Below are 20,602 nucleotides of genomic sequence, written 5' to 3'. Positions count from 1 at the left end.
GAGCACCTTCTGCAGTTAACAGGTGAAGTGCTCTGCTTATTCTCCCACTTCAGTGCCATTCTGAGAAGAAAAGCTCTAAGTCTTCACGCTCAGTGGTTTTGAGCAGTCCAGAAATTGGACCCAGCTTTAAACTTCTAGGCTAAGAGCTGACTTCCCAGCAGTAACTAAACCCAAAGAACGAGGAAGCACTGATAATCAGAAGGGACCAGATTCAAACAAGCACCTGCTACAAAACTAGAGGATTTGTTTTTGAAAATGCTGATTGTGCCACCAGTTGTGCCTCACACTATATTAAGCATACCAAAAAGGAAAGAAATAGAATAGAACTTTTCTGTAGACATGTTAAAACATGAGAACTATTTGATATAACCCATATGAATGCAAGAGTCCCACAATCCCTAGTATCTGATATTATTCAGCCTCCTGTTTTATAACATTCTGCATGAACCAAGTATGCAGAGGTTTGAAAAAAAGACCATAGAATGGAGCAAAGGTTATTCCTTTATAAAACTCCAGGTGGGGAAGGGTGGCAGAAAACAGATTCGATCCATTTTCCCCCAGAAAATCTAGGTCCAGCTCCATGAAGTTCTTCTCCCTCTGTTCCAGGGAGACTTATTGCATACTTGCAAGTATGGAATAGTAGAGAGGTCCCAAGAACTTCAATACATTCCTTGTGTTCATATTGGTGAATCTGATGTATAAAACCACTTCCACAGAGGCAGACCTGATGGACCAGTAAAGTGTTAAGACAGTTACTGACAGACTAAAGAGGGTGAAAACATTTGGAAGAGGCTCTTCTGATACAATACTTGTATACCTTAGGAATGTTAGAAGAAATTGGCTCATACTGGAACTGTTTAACATTGAAGAATGAACCCCCACCTCCCAACAATAAAGCATGAGCATCGCAAGTTGTTTTCCTGGTGTTTGATGGGTAGGATCTGAATGCTATGCAGCTCCACTCCTGGTTTTGCACATTCACATGAGGAAATCATCTACTATCAGGACTGTACTGATTTTCACACACAAATAAGATACACTCACTTTTTCCTCTATTTTATTAAAGGAAAATGTCTTGCATTGAAAAACAGTTTCAATCCCACATCCCTCACCCCAGAATTCTCCTTCCCTTGTACAGTACTATTTACACAAAAAGCAACCGAAATGGAATTTGAGGAATCACAAGCTGAGCAGCTGCAGCTCATGCTTTGTACTTTTACCATTAAAGCCAATGGGCAGACTGAATGATAGGGAGAGACACCTAGTAATGGTGAAAACAGTACATCAACCACTCTGGGAGGGGTTATACATTGAAAATGTCTCAAGCAAGTTTTCGAGCAGGTTAGTTCCTGTCTGGTTTACTGTCTTTGCACATATGTTCCTACTTTTAACTCAGCAAATTACACAATGTCTTTTGCGTTCTGACCACTGTAGGTAGACGAAAGTTGCCTCTGCTGTAGCACGCAAGTATCCCTCCTCCTCCTCCATCACCAAGGTAAATGCACTCAACGGAAGAAAACTCCGTCACTGAAGGTGTCCATGCTATTCCCTACAAAACAGAAACTACTGGCTCATGCTCGCCTTTTCCTTTTTAGTGAAGGCCTTATACATTAATATACATTAATGCAGTTTAAGCATCGTAGAGGATGCTCTTTGGCTGACATCCCAGGTTAGTTACCTGGTACCTCCTCTTCATAACTGAAAGAGGCTCATTTCATGCATAATCAGACAGTGGCACAAAAAAAAATGCAAATTGGAAAGAGAAGTTAAAATCTTGTTACTGCCACTGTCTGATTTTCCATGAGATGCAAATTTCTGAGCCAGCTATCGATCACAAAGCAGCTTAACAACATAGTGATTCGTATTACAATTGCAAGCCAGATTCTGATGCACTAAAGCACACTTCCTTGCCATAGTTAAAAAAACAAAACAATACATCAGGAGAAACACCTCAGACCTGAAAGAAAATAAAAATGTAACCCCTCCAGCAAACAAGAGCCACGTTGAAACACTGAATTACAGCAAGACAAATTAGCAGCGAACTGCAGAACTGAAAAATAAGACACGTCTCCAAAGCACAGGGTTGCTCCCAGATTGTAATAACCATTGACAAAAAATACAAAATAAAGACTAAGAAATGTTTTGGAATTTCATATAAAGAAGATGGAAGCCTTTGGCTATTGGTTGGCAGCCTCACAAGCATCTATCCAGTCACTGTACACATCCACAGCTTCTGAAAGGTCTGCCAAGGCAAGGGTCAAGGAAGAAGACTGAAAATGCATGCAGTGGAACTGCATACAACATTTCACCTTCAAGAAAGATGTAAAAAGCCATATATTAAACTAGCGCCTTCATTCAAGAAACTCTGAAAAAAAGGTAACGATTGGCCTTACCAGCTAAATCTTTCAAGGTCTGCTAGACTAGTCTAGAACAAATGGATTTTGCCCTTCTAAAAGCTGTGAGCTCTGCCCTATACAAGCCACTGTGCAGCCAAATGTTCCTCGATATTTTCTGCAACAAAGCAAATGGTAACTACCCCAAAGATCAACCTACACCCAAAGAAGGGGTGGGATGAGGGATTCTAGAGCTTCAGCTGTCTAGGGACTGCTGAAAAGAAGTATGAAACACACCATCTACAACAGGTGTCCAGTTCTGGATTGGTCTGGTGGACAATAAGGAAAGAATAATGATCCTCCCTCCTACTCTCTCCCCAGTACCCTGATATACCAGTAATGAAACTTTGCCAGTAGCCTTTGTACCTACCCTGCAGTGCCATCCCCCAGCTCTTCTAGTATCAAGACCTTCACACATACACTACTTCTGTCCTGTTGCAAACTGTATGATTCTAATACATGACATTTAAATTTCAAAAGGATACAGGTTATAGGAGTCTGGAACTCTTCTAGACAGACAGTACACGAAATCACCCCTGTATTTCGAGCCCGATCCCTAAAAAGTAGAAGGAAAACATATAATGAAAATGTAAAATAAAGAAGTAAAAGGTTTAAGAACCACCAAAATTTTGAACTGCAACTGTGCCTAGCACCCCAAACTACAGCAAACAGCCTACATACACAAAAACCAATGGCCGACCCATAAAGAGTGCCCAAAGTCATTTCAGAAGGACACTCATTCCCATACTCACATTTTCACATCACAGGATTTTTCATGGTTGCAGAAGGGACATGTGAACTGGGTCTCCAGAGTTCCCGTCATCTTCTTCTTCGGAGGGGGCTTGCGTTTTGATTTTCTACGACCCATTTTGTTGAGCTCAGTCCTTAAAAACAAGGTACATAAGTTTTTATCTCAGGCCTTTTTTATATTCTGTCACCTTATTTTGGCTCTCCCACCTCTTCCTTAAGGGCACCATCTTGTGATGCAAATGTGTGTCTCCTTACAACTTCACACAATGTCCTCTCATTCTGCCTTTTAGAAAGGTGTACTTCTCACATGTCAACAAACTTAAGGCAAATGGAAGATACGAACTTTCGTCTTTGAAGTACACATAGTTAGGTCTCACTTCATAAAACCCCATACTGTTTTCACTGCTTTCCTCTGGACCAACTCCAGCATCTTTATATCCATCTGAGGCATGCCACAGAATTTCAAGTGAGGCCTCATCAAGGACCCATGGCATTATCACCTCTGCCTTTCTAACAGATAAACCTCCCTCTAGGCAGCCCAGCATTCATCTAGCTTTGGCCACTGCCTTATCATACTGTTTCATTATCACCTTGAGGTCTCTCTACATCCCTACACATCAGCTTCTGTCTCTTCCCTCCAAACATATTCAGTTCCTTTAAACTTCTGCACCCCAATACAAAACCTTGCATTTCTTGTTGAGCATTCAACCAATTTTCCAATTTTTGTAGATAACTTCAGATTGTCTGACATTCATGAATCCACTCTGTTGCAACCCCCAAAAGATAAACTTTTCTTTGTAACTCTTTCACAATATTGCTTAGAATAAAAGATCGGTCTTTGCAGATGACCCAAAGATCCAAACAGAAAGAGTGGTCTTGAGGGCGCAGACAAAATGAGAACTGGTCTGAGAAAAAAATATTCCCCACACTTTCCTGAATTCAGACACAATTGCTTTATTATTCTCCTCTCTGGACACTGCAATTTGATTTCACTTATCTTACTGTTGACTTTGGGGCCTTTTAATAAGCTGCAGAAAAAGTTGTCTTAGTGGTTTTTTTCCACACACTATGGCCATTTTTGCTGCAGCCATAAAACAGTTGATTTTCCATTTTTTTGTATTAATGGCTATGAGCTAATGTTACCTCTAGTATACAAAAAACAATGCAATGGAGAGAAAACCCCTAGGTAACAAAACTGGCTGTGAGACTGCTTGGTTTTCTTGCCTTTCTCTTTAGTACACTGTGGGTACTACTGGATGCAGACTCTGCCCTTTGGCATCTTTTGCCAAAATAATACATCTGACAGAGTATAGGTGACCCCTGAAGCAGATGGTTATCCACCGAAACATGACCTTGTGTTGGGTCTTTTATCTGTCAGTGCTTTATATTGTACATTCGTATGCAGGAAAGTTCTTGATCCACCCCTACTTCTGTGTGTTCTTTGCCACTAGTACACAGCCATAAAAAAAGTTACCATTGGAGACTTACTACTCTGCATTTTGCATGCAGTAATGGCTTGCACAGAAATGCAGCTGCTCTAATTAGTCCAGGAACCCTCTTGATACACCCCTCCAAAAAAGTTTAAAATTCTGTAGTGTGGATTAGTTCACGCTAAATTGGAATTTACTGCAGGACGCCCAAGCCTGTACAACAGTAGGCCATTTTAAGCTGCGCCATTCACGGAGAAGAGTGTTTATGAGCAACTTGAAAAATTGAAGGTGGACAAAGCGATGGGACCAGACGGGATCCATCCCAGGATACTGAGGGAGCTCAGAGAGGTTCTGGCAGGTCCTATTAAAGACTTGTTCAACAAATCTCTGGAGACAGGAGTGGTTCCAGGGAATTGGAAGAGAGCAGATGTGGTCCCTATTCACAAAAGTGGTCACAGGGATAAAGCGGGAAACTACAAGCTGGTGAGTCTCACTTCAGTTGTTGGAAAAATAATGGAAGTGTTGCTGAAAGAAAGGATGGTGTACTTCCTTGAATCTAATGGGTTACAGGATCCGAGGCAACATGGCTTTACAAAAAATAAATCGTGCCAAACGAACCCAATTGAATTTTTTGATTGGGTGAGAGCTGGATTGAGGACATATGCTAGATGTAATTTACTTAGATTTCAGCAAAGCCTTTGATACAGTTCCTCATAGGAGGCTCTTGAAAAAACTTGAAGGGCTGAAGTTAGGACCCAAAGTGGTGAACTGGGTTAGAAACTGGCTGTCGGACAGATGCCAGAGGGTGGTAGTTAATGGAAATCGCTCGAAGGAAGGAAAGGTGAGTAGTGGAGTCCCTCAGGATTCGATGCTGGGGCCGATCCTGTTCAATATGTTTGTGAGTGACATTGCTGAAGGGTTAGAAGGAAAAGTGTGCCTTTTTGCAGATGATACCAAGATTTGTAACAGAGTAGACACCGAAGAGGGAGTGGAAAATATGAAAAAGGATCTGCAAAAGTTAGAGGAATGGTCTAATGCCTGGCAACTAAAATTCAATGCAAAGAAATGCATTTGGGGATTAATAATCGGAAGGAACTGTATATGCTGGGAGGTGAGAAGCTGATATGCACGGATGGGGAGAGGGACCTTGGGGTGAGTGTCCGAAGATCTAAAGGTGAAAAAACAGTATGACCAGTATGACAAGGCGGTGGCTGCTGCCAGAAGTATGCTGGGCTGTATAAAGAGAGGCGTAGCCAGTAGAAGGTGTTGATGCCCCTTTACAGGTCATTAGTAAAGCCCCACTTGGAGTATTGTGTTCAGTTTTGGAGACCGTATCTGGCGAAGGACGTAAGAAAACTTGAAGCGGTCCAGAGGAAGGTGACGAAAATGATAGGAGCTTGCGTCAAAAGATTTATGAGGAAAGACTGGAAGCCCTGAATATGTATACCTTAGAGGAAAGGAAAGACAGGGGAGATATGATTCAGACGTTCAAATACTTGAAGAGTATTAACGTAGAACAAAATATTTTCCAGAGAAAGGAAAAAAAGTAAAACCAGAGGACATAATTTGAGGTTGAGGGGTGGTAGATTCAAGAGCAATGTTAGGAAATTCTACTTTACGGAGAGGGTGGTGGATGCCTGGATGTGCTCCCGAGAGGTGGTGGAGAGGAAAATGGTAACTGAGTTCAAAGAAGCGTGGGATGAACACAGAGGATCTAGAATCAGAAAATAATAATAAATATTGAACTAAGGCCAGTACTGGACAGATTTGCACAGTCTGTGTCTGTATATGGCCGTTTGGTGGAGGATGAGCTGGGGAGGGCTTCAATGGCTGGGAGGGTGTAGATGGGCTGGAGTAGGTTTTAACGATTTCGGCAGTTGGAACCCAAGCACAGTACCGGGTAGAGCTTTGGATTCTTGCCCAGAAATAGCTAAGAAGAAAAAATTTAAATTGAATCAGGTTGGGCAGACTGGATGGACCATTTGGGTCTTTATCTGCCGTCATCTACTATGTTATGTTACTATGCATTAGGCGTATACTTAACGCAGCTTAGTTAAAAAAAAGTAAGGTTTACCATATGACTCTAGGCTACAGGAGACAAACTGAGCCAGTCTGCTTTCAATGGAAGTAAAACCTGGATTGGCTCAGCCTATCCTCCATAACCTGGAGCAGAAAATGACACGGGGACAAATTTGTCCCTGCGGGATCTATCTCCATGTCTGCACCTCTGCCTTCATCTGCACAAACCTCGAACTCTTATAGCTTGCAGGGATGGGACGGGCACAAATTTTTCCCTGTGTCATACTCTACTCTAGGATTAAATAAATAGGAGAAAATCTATTGTAAATCAATTCACCTAATAAATAATATAACATAGAATGTGAATCAGAAATATTTAAAGTGTATCATAAATCATTTATAAATGATTTATGATACACTTTAAATATTTCTGATTCACATTCTATGTTATATGCTCTACTCTAGGTCATGGAAGACAGATTGAGCCGATCCGGGTTTTACTTAAACTGAAAGCAGCGGAAGCAAAACCCAACACTAAAAAGGACTCTTTTGCAAACTGCCTCTTAAACACATGCAACATGAGCACGCCCCTAAGGTCAGTGTTGTCCCAGATTATTTTCATTCTGATGCTGTAATCGTGTACCAAATCTCTAAATAAAAGTTAAAGAGGCTCTAAGCAGGTAATAAATAACATTTTTTTTAAAGAAGAGAACGGCTGAGCCTTTCACAGGATGAGAGGGAGGCTGAGCGTGAGGACGTCACGTGACGGCAGAGGTCACGACCTGACGTCACAAGGGCCCGCGCTTAGCGCCCCTGACGTAAAAACCCCCCAATATAAAATGTCGATACAGGCGGCAAACAGAGGGAGGGAAAGGCGACACAGTTTCACCGGTGAAGCATTACCGTTTCCTTAACGCTCGCCCAGAACGAAGCCCGCTCTCTTCTTCCCACACGCAAACAAACCACACGCCGGCACGGACGCCGCTCCGCCGGAGTCTCCAATGGCGGCCGCCACCGCCGACCCCCCTTTCCCGCCTCGGCACGCGCCGGAAGCGGGGCGCCGATTCGCCGACGCGGAGAGGAACGCGCGGGGCTATTGGCTGGAGGAGAGCGTGCTCAGCTCCTCACCCCGCCTCCCCACTGTCGTGCGCGCGGACGGTGACGGTTAAACAACAAACAAAAAAGACCGAAAAGCAAAACTAGGAGGGAAGACTGGATTGCTCAGCGCTGATTGGAGCAGCCTAGGGTTCCTCTCCTCTTGCAGTTGGTTGCAAGGGATGTCAATCAGCGAAAGGGGGACTATTTATAGCCTAGGCATATGGGGCCGGGATTTGTATAGAGGCTGAAGTATTACTGTGGCAGCTTCTCCGCGTATTTTGGGGGGGCCTTTGTACATAATACACTACAAACAAGAAAAATACCACAGAGACAAAAGAAAGAAATGTCAGTTGCTTTCATCTGTGTGTTGGGGGGGGGGGGGGAGGTAACTGAACAAAGTTACCCCTATTCTTCACAAGTGGAGAGGGTGAAATAAAAATGGCCCTTGTGAGAAGACCAGGTGGGGGGGTAATGGTGAAGTTAAAAACAGTAACAATTCTAATGCGTGAGATAAACATAAAGGAATCCTATATGGAAAGAGCAAAATGAACTTACCCCCCCCCTTTTTTTTTTTTTACAAAACTACACAAGAGGTTTTTTTTTAGTGATGGCTGGCGCGCTCTGACACTCCAATATGGCTGTCAGAGCAGCGCACAGCTGGCGCTAAAAACCCTCTCAAAATTATTAACACACGGCGGCAATCTATCTTTTCCATCATGGAATTCACTTCCAATTTATTTAAGAGAGGAAAAGAATTTGGAAAAATTTAAGAGCAAACTTAAGAGTTTTCTTTTCAAAGATGCATCCAATAACTAAATGAATTGCTTATGACTCTTTTTTATCTTTATACTTTTTCACAGTTTTTTCCTTCCCTTTCCTATTGGTTTTAACCTTAATTGTTTTTCCTCATATTAATCAGATTGTATTTCTTTCCTTGTGTTTTATTAAGTTTGTTTAGATTTAGTCCCTTTGTTAGTTGTGTTTGTTCCCCTAACTCTGTAATTTTTATCGATTTGTACATCACTTAGAATTTGGAATAGGCGATTAATCAAATTTTATAATAAACTTGAAACTAAAAGGGGAGGGGGGGGTTAAGTAAACATAGTAAATGATGGCAGATAAAGACCCGAATGGTCCATCCAGTCTGTCCAACCCATACACGCTCTATAAATGAATCATTTAAATGGTCTTTTTTCTTAGCTATTTTTGGCCCAGAAACCAGAGCTCTGCCCGGTAGTGTGCTTAGGTTCCATCTACTGGAGTCTCCATCAAAGCTCACTTCAGCCCATCTTAACCATCCCAGCCACCGAAGCCCTCCCCAGCCCGTCCTCAACTGAATGGCCATTTTTCTGATTAGTGGTGCTTAGATGGTAATTCCAGTTATTGGAAAGTAAAGCCAGACTATGGTCTATGCTCTTATGAGTAGATGGATCTTAAAAGGGCTGGAGTACAGCCTTGATGGCAACTCATGTAGTTGGGGAACAAGGCTGGTGCTGGATAGATGTCTTCTAAGAAAGATGCTTGGGTACATTTTATGTATTCAATTTTCTATACTGTTCTCGCAGGGGAGCTCAGAATGGTTTACATGAATTTATTCAGGTACTCAAGCATTCTCTGTCTAATGTACCTAGGGCAATGGAGGGGGGTTTGAAATTTGAATGACTTGCCCAAGGTTATAAAGAGCTGCATGGGTTTGAACCTGCAACCTCAGGATGCTGAGGCTGTTGTTTTGACCACTGTACCACACTCCCTCTAGGGATAGGAATGGTCAGTAGGAAAAGGGAGGCAATAGAGGTATAAGTCACTGGTGAGGCCCCATTTGGAATACTGTGTGCCGTTCTAGAGACCCCCACCTTCAAAAAAATATAAATAGGACAGAGTGTCCAGAGGTCTGCTATAAAATTGGCTAGTGGTCTTTGTCATAAAGCGTATGGGGACAGACTTAAAAAATTCAATATATATATACTTTGGACCTTTAAATACCTACGTGGCATAAATTTAGGGTTACCAGATTTTGCATCTGTAAAAAGGGGACGAGTTGCCCTACCCTGTTCCAACCCCAGTCCTCATTTCTTTGGGTCAAGTCTGGAGTGCATCTGCACATGCATGCTTGCATAAGAATTGCCATTGCTGAGTCAGACCAGTGGTCCATCATGCCCAGCAGTCCGCTCACATGGCGGCCCTCTGGTCTAAGATCAGCACCCTAACTGAGACTAGCCCTACCAGCGCACGTTCTTGTTTAGCAGAAACTTGTCTAACTTTGTCTTAAATCCTTGGAGGGTGTTTTCCCCTATAACAGCCTCTGGAAGAGCGTTCCAACTCTCTATCACTCTCTGGGTGAAGAAGAACTTCCTTACGTTTGTATGGAATCTATCCCCTTTCAACTTTAGAGAGTGCCCTCTTGTTCTCCCTACCTTGGAGAGGGTGAACAACCTGTCCTTATCTACTAAGTCTATCCCCTTCAGTACCTTGAATGTTTCGATCATGTCCCCTCTCAATCTCCTCTGTTCGAAAGAGAAGAGGCCCAGTTTCTCTAATCTTTCGCTGTACAGCAGCTCCTCCAGCCTCTTAACCATCTTAGTCGCTCTTCTCTGGACTCTTTCGTGATGTCATTGTGTTGCATCCATGAATATGCAGATGAACTGCAGACTCAGCCCTGATCTTAACAGCTTTTCCAAAACCAACCCGGAAGCCCAGACACTCCTCTAAAAACAGGACATGTCTGGGTAAATCCGGACATCTGGTAACCATACATAAAAGTGCATGGGGCGAGTCTCTTTCATTTGAAAGCAGGCTCTGGAATAAAGGGCATAGAATGAAGTTAAGAGGTGATAGGCTCAGGAGCCATACAGCGGGTGGCTCAGCGCTAGGAAGGAGCGAGGAAAGCTAGCTCATGTCTGGCACACCGCTGGGCCGCAAGAACTAAAGGCAGCCATTCAGGGAGAGGCTCAGCGTGGGGCAGGAGTGCGGAAAGCTCGCTCCTGCCCGGTATAATGCTGGTCCTCCAGGGATTCAAAAAGGTAGGCAGGAGGGAGGTAAAAAAAAATTGGCAGAGGGATCCCTTCTGTTCTGGCCCACCAGGTCATACGGCAGGCCTAGTGGAGACCTACAGGACATCGGGAGAGAGGGGGGCAGGGAGGGGGCTGGGTGCAGAGCCTGGGAAGGAGGGAGGGGGACAGGGTGGCAAGCCAGAGAGGAAGGGGGGCTAGGTGTAAAGCCTGGCAAGGAGGGAGGGGGGACAGGGTGGAGAGCTTGGGGGGGGAGCTGGGTGCAGAGCCTGGCTGGGGAGGGAGGGCAGGGCACATGAATATTAACACACCCCCTGTCATATTCAAGTCAAACTTTTTTCTTCCGTGTTTGGGGAAAAAGGGTACCTCGTCTTATACTCAGATTGACCTATATTCGAGTATATTCGGTAACTAGTTTTTGACCTGAGTCACAGGAGAGCCCAGGACTCCACATTTAAAAAGCCCCTGATGGAAGCAGGGAAACCTTGTTTGGGTTAGCTCCCAGGTGTCATCCTGTAAGTGCCTCCTCTCCAAAATGAAAGACTGGGCCTTTTGTACCATTAGGACAGATTAAACCTTTAAAATAAAGCCTCCTCTGGTGATGCAGGTCTCCCGGGAAGTTTGGACACACTCAAGATGGAAGTCAGCTGGTGTGAGCTGTGAATGCACCAAAGCATAGTCACACAGGTTGCTGGTGGCAGGACAGTGCTCGCTGCATGGCAGAGTGGGGTTAGTCTCATCCTGTGCTCATGCTCCATCACCTGGGTACCCCATGACATTTATGGTTATCTGTCCCATATGGTCATTGTCCCTCCATAGCTTGAATGGGAGAATCACTTGAATTTTGGAGGAAGATGGGTCTGATTCCCAGCTTGGGCTTGCTTTTTGTCTGGGAATGCTAAGACCAAACACATCCATCCAACCTGAAAGTATAAGGACCCAAAACAGAAGGCTTCTCTGGTCTGTCCTCTCCGCTACAGCCTAGGTACAGTCTGATCAAGGCACTGAACAAGGAGCAAAGGCAACTCTCAGACACTGCAAAAATTTATAATTTAATTAACTACAGTTTAGAACGCTTTTGTTCCCCTTCCCTCCCTGAATGGGAAGGGAAATTTAAAAAAAAACAAAACCCCAAGATACGATCAGTGCAAGGTCACTTTTCAGTAAAAGCAGCAAGAAATAGCGTTTTCCCTGAAGACTATAACAGAGACACTCCCCCAACCCACACAAACAACACATTAAAACCAAGAGGAAAATGCACTGGTGAGAGGGAACGCAAGGCTCTCATCTTTCTCTATTTTATATGACAGCATAAAATCAGGCTAAGGTGGTCATATATTAAAGGGGGGGGGGGTATCTGCCATTCAGTATAGCCTCTTTTTCTAAGTCGGTTCCCCCTCTTCCCCTTCTCGACTGTGCACACAGGACCAGTGTTAAATATACTGGAATGCAGGGCAGAAATTTAGGAATTCAAATCCAAGCTAAAAACCCATTTTTTCAAGGCTGCTTTCAACAGCTAACTCCCATTCACCACAAGATACCTATGTCCATCCTATCATTCCCTCTGCAAGAAACTCCCCAACCCTATATGTCCTGTCTGTCTTTCCAAATTAGACTATAAACTCTTCTGAGCAGAAACTGTCTATTGTTTGTTAAATGTACAGCGCTGCGTACACCTTTCAAAACTAGAAATATGATAAATAGTAGTGCTGTATCTCCGGCAGAATTGGGGCCTTCTTTGGTATGGGTTCCAGGGCAGTTGCACTGTTTGCATACCATTGACGCAGGCCCAGTGTGTACATCTCCATCACAGTCCTTCCACTCCTCTCCCATCCAGAAGTCAACATGGGGGTTCAAAAGAGAACTGCTAGGAGTCTCCCTTCCAACAGACCCCTCTTGTCCTCTCAGCACCATTTCCCCCTCCCCTAAAGAGTCTACAGGGATCCAAGGAAGATAGCAAAGATCGCCTCTATGCCCTCTGTAAATGGGGACTACAGGAAGAAAATGCTGCATGGAAAGCTCTCTCCCCCAAAGTTGCCCCGCTAGAGAAATACAGAGGAAATTAAACTAGCTATAGATTCAAGCATGTCTGCAAATCTCAGTCTCCTGCTCAGTCAATGGTGTGTTAATATTAGCAGCAAGACAAAGAGGAAGTTTAAAAACTGAGGAGAAAAGTGCAATCAATGAAAGATTTGTTCAGTCCAAAAAACAGGTCTAAGGAAGACTTGAAGGTGTTCGGAGGTATGGCTTCAGCTTTCCTCAAGCGAAGCAGGTGGAAGGTTTATCCCGATAGCCTTCCACGGGATCGCTTGGGCAGGGAGGTCTGGTAAAGGCTCTTCCCATCAGCCTGAATGTAGGTGACGGAGAGTTCCTTGGGAGTGGCCTCCAGGTAGGCGAATCCCCCCATGGAGACAGGCTCGGCATAGTAGAAACGCAGGTAGCCAGCAGGAACCTTCTTCTGGTGTTTCAGTGAGTGCTCCATGAAGTTCCCAGCCCCACTCAGAACATATCCAATGCCCAATTCGTCTTGCAGGTACTGAAACAGAGCAACACAGAAAATGAAGTCATGCAGGGGGATGAGGATCTTATATTTGACAAAGAAGCACCAGGAAGTCCATTCTGATCATAGAAAGGGCCACAGAATCATTCACGGGGGAAAAGCATGATCTCATCTGAGGAAGAACATAGAAACATGATGACAGATAAAGACCAAATAGCCCACCCAGTCTGTTCATCCGCAGCATCCACTATCATCGCCTCTCTCTATAAGCTAAGGCTCTTAACACTTGCATTGTGAGATCATAGAGCATTATGGTTATAATGTCAGATGGACATTATGGACATAATGTCAGATAAGGGCCAAATGGTCCATCCAGTCAGCCCCTCCACAGCATCCACTATCTCCTCTCCCTAAAGGATCCCATGTGCCTGTCCCACACTTTCTTGGAACTCAGACATGGTCTTTGTCTCCACCACCTCTACCGGGAGACTATTCCACACATCTACCACCCTTTCTGTAAAAAAGTATTTCCTTATAGAAACAATCCTCACATCCACTCACCCTCACACCCCAAATCAGAATTGGGCATCTGTTAACCTAAAATGCAGTAAGCAAAAGATCACAGCCAGGACCAGAGAATCACTGGCACAGCTGGAGATTAGAAATTAGGCGCAGGGAAATAAGATTCACCTGAGGTCACATACAAAGAATCAGTGACAGAGCCAGAGATTAGAACTGAGGCACAGGGATAAAGTGAATGATCCTGAAATCACAGAAAGAATCAGCAACAGAACCGGGGATTAGAGCTGAGGTACAGGGAAATAAGTGACTCACCCCAAGGTCATACACAGAGAGTCAGGGTTTAGCACAGGGAGATAAAGTGACTCACTTTGAGGTTACACACACAAAATCAGTGACAGAGCTGGGGTTTAGAACTGAGGCACAGGGAGTTAATGTGAATTCCTGAAGGGAAGAGAGAGTGGAGTGGGGCACATCAGGATTTCTCATGGCTCCTCTGTGCCTGTGGATCTGAAAAGTTGAGCTGGATGTTTGCTTCAAGTTTAACTGTGAAGTTTCAGCATGATGCCCCTCATCCTACCTGCAGGTTGTGGTCGTGGCCACACAAGTAGGCTGTGGCTTTGTATTTCTTCAGAAGTGGCAGAAGGTGTTTCACTAAGCACCGGGTGGGGCCATGCTCAGCCACGGACCAGACAGGATAGTGGCCGGCCACAAGGAGGTAGTCATCTTGGGATGCCGCCAGCTTCTTTTTCAGCCAGGACATCTGCAGGGTGGCCTCCTCCTGACTGAGGGGCTTTTCGGGCTGTTGGCTCTGGAAGTCGTCCGAGTTTCCGCACAGCGTCACGGTGTCTATCATCATAATGGCTAGTGTAGCATTGCTCTTTGGGATCCTAAACCTCAGGTCATAGTAGTAACTTGGAAAGTGCCTAAAAGAAGAAGAACCAAGGTCAGGGGGAGCTGAGATGTGCAGATGTCCACTTTGTGGCTAGACATCAAGGCTAGGCCACCTTTCTGGCAAGCAGTAGCACCTTTCACTGTCCCAGATGTTAATTTCCTGAAGCTTCATGAGGGAGAGAAACAGTTAAAAAACTTTAGCTAAGACCTGGGACCCTAAGCCGATTTCCAGTAACATTTTGCTTGGTGGGACAGCTCTTGATGTAATGAAACCCATCAAAACTGGGGCTGCCAGGTTACCATTTCTGAGAGGAAGGGTTTTTTTGTCTAGTCCTGGTTTTTGAACTTACATCACAAAGTAGTGCGACATTTTAGTCCCTGATCCTCCCCAAAATAGTGTTTGAACTTGTGCTGTGGCCTAGCCCTACTGATTTTATCCAGTGCAGAGAGACCAGTGAAGCACCGAGCTTGTCAATGGGCTATCATATTGCAACTATTAAAAGCGTCTTTTATGCTATGTGGCGCTGACTACACCCAGAACCGCTCAGGAGCATGCATCATCTTACCAGCGTTTGGAGACCTTGCTGTAGGCGATCTGAGCAGAGACATTGCCATGGTGATCATGGTTTCCAGCAACCACGTACCAAGGGATGTCCTCAAGCGAATCATCCTCAAATACAGATTCAAAAGTAGTCTGAAAAATAAATACAGAGCCCAAGTGATGCATTTTACTACTGCCCTGCAGCTCCTCCTGCTATTCCAGTATTGAGAATCTCATACACACACACACACACAATTTTGACGATGCACCTCACTCCTGCCCTGCTACTTCTGTACCGAGATCCCTACACACAGCTCTGACAGTGCACCTCACTCCTCCCCTGTAGAACCCTCTGGTATTCCAACACTTGCACACACAAAAAAAAAACCCTAACTCTGACAATGCATCTCACTCCTTTCCTGCAAGACCCTCTGCTAATTCAGTAGAGACCTTCATACACAAACAGAAATTCACTAATGCACTTCATTACTTCCCTGCAGCCTCCCCTCTGTAAGTTACCTTTCTCTTGTCCCCAGCAAGCAAAACTGCAGTGATAAATAGTGGTAAAAGATTACCTGAAAGCGTTTATCGTTGACTTCAGTCACGCCATCAAAGTAAAAGTTATCTCCAAGCGAGAGGATAAAATCTATCCCCATCTCCTCTGCTACCCTTCCGATCTCTCTGGCGGTGAGAAGTTCCCGGGGTGTGTGAAAGGGGAAGACAGGGAGCCCGCCCCAGTCTCCAAGTGCTACAAAACGTAGAGATGGCTTGTCGTCTGACTTAGGGAATGCCTGACTGCTTGTTACAGCAAGCAGCAGGACAGACAGCAGACAGGCACACTTCTCCATCTGTGGAGAAACCCAGAAGATTAGGAATTTCAGCTAGCATATTTCGGAGCTAGATTGTCGCTACTTGGATATGAAATAAAGTAACAATGATGTCCCCCCCATACAAGTTACTGATAGCTATGCCATCATTATCTTTTTCTTAGCAGGAAACTACAAAACGATGAACTGACATCACAGGAGGAGTATTATTGGAGGAGCCAGGCAGGAGATTGATTATAAAGAGGAACTGTGACATTACTGGAGGAGTCAGGCATTAGGGGATGGATTATAAAGGGGAACTGTGATGTCACAGACCCTGGAATGTGACATCATTGGAGGAGTCAGGCATTAGGGGATGGATTATAAAGGGGAACTGTGATGTCACAGACCCTGGAATGTATCATCACTAGAGGAGTCAGGCATTAGGGGATTGATTATAAAGGGGAACTATGATGTCACAGACCCTGGAATGTGACATCACTGGAAAAATGCTTGAATACTTGAATAAATTCATGTAAACCATTCTGAGCTCCCTTAGGAGAATGGTATAGAATATTGAATAAATAAATGCAAAGGGATTGGTTAGAAAGGAAAACTGCTATGAGTATGTCACAGGAGAAATCAGGAGGGGAGAAAGATTATAAAGGAAAGCTGTGATGTCTCAGACCTTGGAGCGGAGAATTTAGACAGGGCAGCAGGCTCTCTCTCTCTTTCAGAAACTTTCCATCCTAAGAAATCACAAGACTTGCAGAGGTAGTAATGCAGTGAAAACTGACACTGGATAACTCTGATTGTGGTTAATTATCAGTCACCTAAAGATTTATCTGTTTGTGGCTATGATACACATCTCTCACTCTCCTTGTGTGCCAGGAACAACTTGTCTTCTCCCTGGATCACCCAGGACTGGACTTCTAACTGACCCCCCTCACCTTTGCAGTCAGAACTTGAACAGAAGATCTGACAAAACATTAAATGCATCATGTAGTATTCAGCAAAGGGAAAGAGGAATTCTGTCTTTGGCATCTAAGGAAATCTCTCTGACATCAGTCAAAACAACAAAGAAAAAAATGGAGGCGCTAAGAACTAATCAGACAACTCCATCTCCCCAGTTCCCTTCCTCTCTGGTTCTCCATCACTATAGGCACACTTGACTGGTTCTCGAAGTTCTTACGCTTCCGCTCCTACATAGTCAACATGAAGGGCACTTCTTCCTCCCCCTGGAACCCGATCTGTGGAGTCCCGCAAGGCTCACCTCTCTCTCCTATCCTCTTCAACATTTATATGTTCTCCCTTAAACTCCTCCATCTCTCCCCCCTTGAAACACTCTACACTTACGCAGACGACATCTTTGTCCTCCTCGAGACCGACCGGAACCTCACCAACCTCTCGGTGAACATATCCTCATGTATATCGAACCTTCAATCCTGGGCCCACACTGTGCAGATGAAACTGAACGAATCTAAAACAAAACTTCTCTGGCTCGGCCCAAAATTGGACCAACTGCCCACCTCCATCCCACTGTCCTCTGGCCCCACTCTGCATCTTGAATATTCTAGTAAAGTTCTGGGAGTCATCATTGACTCTACACTTTCCTTCAACGACCACCTCAACTCCCTAGTAAAAAAATGTTTCTTCAGCCTTCACATGCTGAGAAAAGTGAGATCCTGTTTCCATCAAAAACACTTTGCCGTCCTTGTCCAATCCACCATCCTTTCCAGACTGGACTACTGCAACTCTATCTACCTTAGCCTAACAAAGAAAAACCTTCAAAGACTCCTGCGGATTCAGAATACCGCTGCTAAGCTTATCTTCGCAAAAAGCAAATTCGACCACGTCTCACCGCTTTTATCCAAGCTCCACTGGCTTCCGATTATCTCCAGAGTCCACTTCAAATGTGCCTGCCTCACTTTCAAGATCCTACACGGTATTTTCCCTCCCTTCATTCCTCTTTCTTGGAACTCCTCTAACTCCAATTCTGCCAGATCCACCCAAAAACTGAAACTTTCCTTTCCCTCTCTAAAAGGCGCTTCACTTGTAGGAAAACTAGGTTCTTCCCTCCCTTTCAGAATCACTCAGCTCTGGAACAACCTTACCTCTCCTCTTAGGAATCTGAGCTCCCTCCAACTCTTCCGTAAACATTTGAAAACCTGGTTATTCTCAAAAATGTAACTCCTCCTCCCTCTCTGGTTATTCTAGTCCTCTAAATTTTCTCTTCATTTTGCCTCTTCCCTCCACTGGAGTTCCTTTCTACCCTAACTCTTGTTAACCGTGTCAAGCTTTACGAATGTAGAGATGATGCGGTATACAAACCTAAAGTTTAGATTAGATTAGATTAAATATGGCGGTATATCAAACAAAATAACTAACTGTTTTCAAGTGTTTGGGGTAGATCTTCCCTTGGTGGATCTCTGGTGTCATGTAATCTTCTTGTTTCCAGGTATTTGGGGTAGATCTTCTCTTTGTGGATTGGTGTCCTGTAATCTCCATGACTCCAGCTGGCTGAGGTGGATCTCTAGTGTCCTCAAATCTCCATATTTCCAGGTGGATCTCTGGTGTCCTCAAATCTCGATGTTTCGAGATGTTTGGGGTGGATCTTCCCTCGGTGGATCTCTGGTGTTCTAAATCTTGTTTCCAGATGTTTTCTTTCTTAGTTTTGCTTTTTCATGAAGTTGGGTACAAGTAGGTCTATCTCCACTGTTCTTCAATGCCTGGGAATCTCCATGGCCTTCAAGGCCAACTTGGAGAGTGCCACAAAGGATGCAGTCAACACCTTCTTAAACTGTTATCCCATTCGCATTCCAGAGTTCACTCCTTGTGTACTTCTTGCCTTCTACTTACCACCTGTCCCTTCTGCATATCCCCAGCAAAAGATTTCCGCCTTTTTCCTGATCCTTTCACTTTCTACACATCTGCAGCAGAAGAACTGATTTAAGATTTCTGCTGTATCCCAGCCCTCTCTTCACAGATTCCATTTTCTCCTTTCAACTCACCTGTCCCCTTTAGTTTTCCAGCTCTTATATAGCTCACTGCTTCCCTCCCTTTCCTTTTGACAGAGTTATCCCAGCAAGTTCCTGGATTAAAAGCTTAGCAGTAATGGCAGCCAAGGATTGTACAGCCCTACCCGGAAGCTCCAAAGCTAGGGACAGCAGAATCCATCACATGAGCACAGACCAAGAGGTCACATATAACAACACACCTCCCAGCAGTAAAGGCAGCAAAACAAGCAACTGACAAGCTATCAAGGCAGAAGGCGCAAGAGAGACAGTGAAACTGTTGAGACAGGGGGGAGAGACCAGACAGAAGATCAGGGAAATGGGGAGAGGCAATATAGAAGCAGACGGGGGGGAGGTAGAGCAGAAAGAGAGGGGAGGGAGGGACTGGGAAAGGAGGAAGAAGACCAAAAAGTAAAGGGGGGGAGAGAGAAACAGAGGGAGGAAGAGACGGGGAAAAGGGGAGATAGAGCAGAAAGAGAGAGGGGAGAGGAGGGAGACAGGGGAAGAGGCAGGGAAAAGCAGAAAGAGACCAGAAATTAAGAGTCAGGGAGAAAGGGGGAAGAAACTAGAGGGACAGAGAAGGAGAGGAGAGACAACAGAGGGGAGAAAGAGGTGGAAGGAAGCAGTGAGATGAGGTAAAGAGGAGGATAAGAATAGAAGTGTACATAACACAAGCAGAAGCGAGAAACTCCGGGGATAGATTTCCTCTGCTCACCCTTAGGATTCCTGTGTCTTGCTCAGACGCAGGGAGGTTCTGTTTCAAGGTGAATCCACAGCTGCTTTTTCTGGTGCTGAACAAGTGAGCCTGGCACCTGTTAGTATCAGGTCCCTGTGTGAATATTCCCAAAAGCCTCACATGCCACCTCTTTTAAGCCCTGGATCTTGCCCCACGTGTGGCTTAGTGGAGTGTAGCTGCCACGGGGAGGGACAGCCTGCCAGGGGAGGGACGTAGCCCATGACCACACACTGCCTTGACTTCCTCAAACTGCTCTTATCAGATTAAACCTGAAGGCCTGAGGAGTTTAAACTCAGAGACCCTGCCAGGACAAGCCTTGTGGAAATATTAACTGGTGTCCACCTGCCTCAGAGATGAAAGTCAGGCTTTCCAGTCAGAGAGACAAAGGGATTTGGAAGCCCTGCCGAAACGCATCTAAAGTTACCTGGAACACTTTCAGAGTTTCTAATATCTTGAACCATATGCGTTGAAATAGGCACAAAATCGATGGAAACTTGACTGCAACGCCTGCAGACCAATTCATGGGAACTCATGCTGTAAAATAAAAGTCATGGACTGAGCATCCTCCTGAATTCCTGCTGCATAAGGGCAGAAACTGCCCCCCCCCCCTCCCAATAATAAAAACATAGATTCAGCTCCTAGAAGCTTTTACTGTTTAATAAGGACAAGAACAGACAAGAGAGGATTTAACCCAGTGGTTAGAACTAAAGCCTCAGTCCCCTGAGGGTGTGGGTTCAAATACCATAGTGCTCCTTGTGACCCTGGGCAAGTCACTTGATCCCCCATTGCCCCAGATAGATTGTGAGGGAAAAAAGCTTGAGTACCTGCATATAAATCACTTAGATTTCAAGTGGTATTCAAATAATAATAATGCACCCCTCCCCTCACAGATGG

General features: G+C 44.7%; 2 protein-coding genes across 4 annotated transcripts; both read right to left on the bottom strand.

The window, feature by feature from the left end:
* Positions 1–262: 262 nt before the first annotated feature.
* Positions 263–7,766, bottom strand: ELOF1 (elongation factor 1 homolog). 2 transcript variants are annotated; one of them, XM_033923658.1, is made up of 4 exons: positions 7,496–7,766; positions 3,146–3,277; positions 2,879–2,949; positions 263–2,242 (listed from the first exon to the last, which is right to left on the bottom strand). In XM_033923658.1, exons 2-4 carry the CDS (start codon positions 3,259–3,261, stop codon positions 2,178–2,180), a joined length of 252 nt encoding a protein of 83 aa, XP_033779549.1. In that variant the 5' UTR covers positions 3,262–3,277; positions 7,496–7,766; the 3' UTR covers positions 263–2,177. The 2 variants fall into 2 exon arrangements, with proteins under 2 accessions (XP_033779549.1, XP_033779550.1); XM_033923659.1 differs by having other exon boundaries at positions 7,502–7,766.
* A 3,963-nt stretch (positions 7,767–11,729) lies between these two features.
* On the bottom strand, positions 11,730–19,873 carry ACP5 (acid phosphatase 5, tartrate resistant). Of its 2 annotated transcripts, none has more exons than XM_033923163.1 (5): positions 19,688–19,873; positions 15,728–16,000; positions 15,178–15,305; positions 14,298–14,643; positions 11,730–13,234 (listed from the first exon to the last, which is right to left on the bottom strand). In XM_033923163.1, exons 2-5 carry the CDS (start codon positions 15,998–16,000, stop codon positions 12,980–12,982), a joined length of 1,002 nt encoding a protein of 333 aa, XP_033779054.1. In that variant the 5' UTR covers positions 19,688–19,873; the 3' UTR covers positions 11,730–12,979. The 2 variants fall into 2 exon arrangements, with proteins under 2 accessions (XP_033779054.1, XP_033779055.1); XM_033923164.1 differs by lacking the exon at positions 19,688–19,873 and adding an exon at positions 18,970–19,034.
* Between the last annotated feature and the right edge of the window lie 729 nt (positions 19,874–20,602).

This window comes from Geotrypetes seraphini, chromosome 16 (genome assembly GCF_902459505.1).
Source record: "Geotrypetes seraphini chromosome 16, aGeoSer1.1, whole genome shotgun sequence".
NCBI lineage: Eukaryota > Metazoa > Chordata > Amphibia > Gymnophiona > Dermophiidae > Geotrypetes > Geotrypetes seraphini.
This window is presented reverse-complemented; position numbering and strand designations above follow the sequence as displayed.

What these genes read in the sequence shown, in the direction of transcription:
- ELOF1 (XM_033923658.1), bottom strand. Translation starts at nt 3,261, where the DNA reads ATGGGTCGTAGAAAATCAAAACGCAAGCCCCCTCCGAAGAAGAAGATG. An exon ending in AAATCCTGTGATGTGAAAAT is followed by an intron (nt 2,950 to 3,145) that starts GTGAGTATGGGA and finishes TCTACTTTTTAG; the next exon opens with GGATCGGGCTCGAAATACAG. An exon ending in GTTCCAGACTCCTATAACCT is followed by an intron (nt 2,243 to 2,878) that starts GTATCCTTTTGA and finishes TTGCCTTGGCAG; the next exon opens with ACCTTTCAGAAGCTGTGGAT.
- ACP5 (XM_033923163.1), bottom strand. Translation starts at nt 16,000, where the DNA reads ATGGAGAAGTGTGCCTGTCTGCTGTCTGTCCTGCTGCTTGCTGTAACA. An exon ending in TCAACGATAAACGCTTTCAG is followed by an intron (nt 15,306 to 15,727) that starts GTAATCTTTTAC and finishes TTTATTTTTCAG; the next exon opens with ACTACTTTTGAATCTGTATT. An exon ending in GCCACGACCACAACCTGCAG is followed by an intron (nt 13,235 to 14,297) that starts GTAGGATGAGGG and finishes GCTCTGTTTCAG; the next exon opens with TACCTGCAAGACGAATTGGG.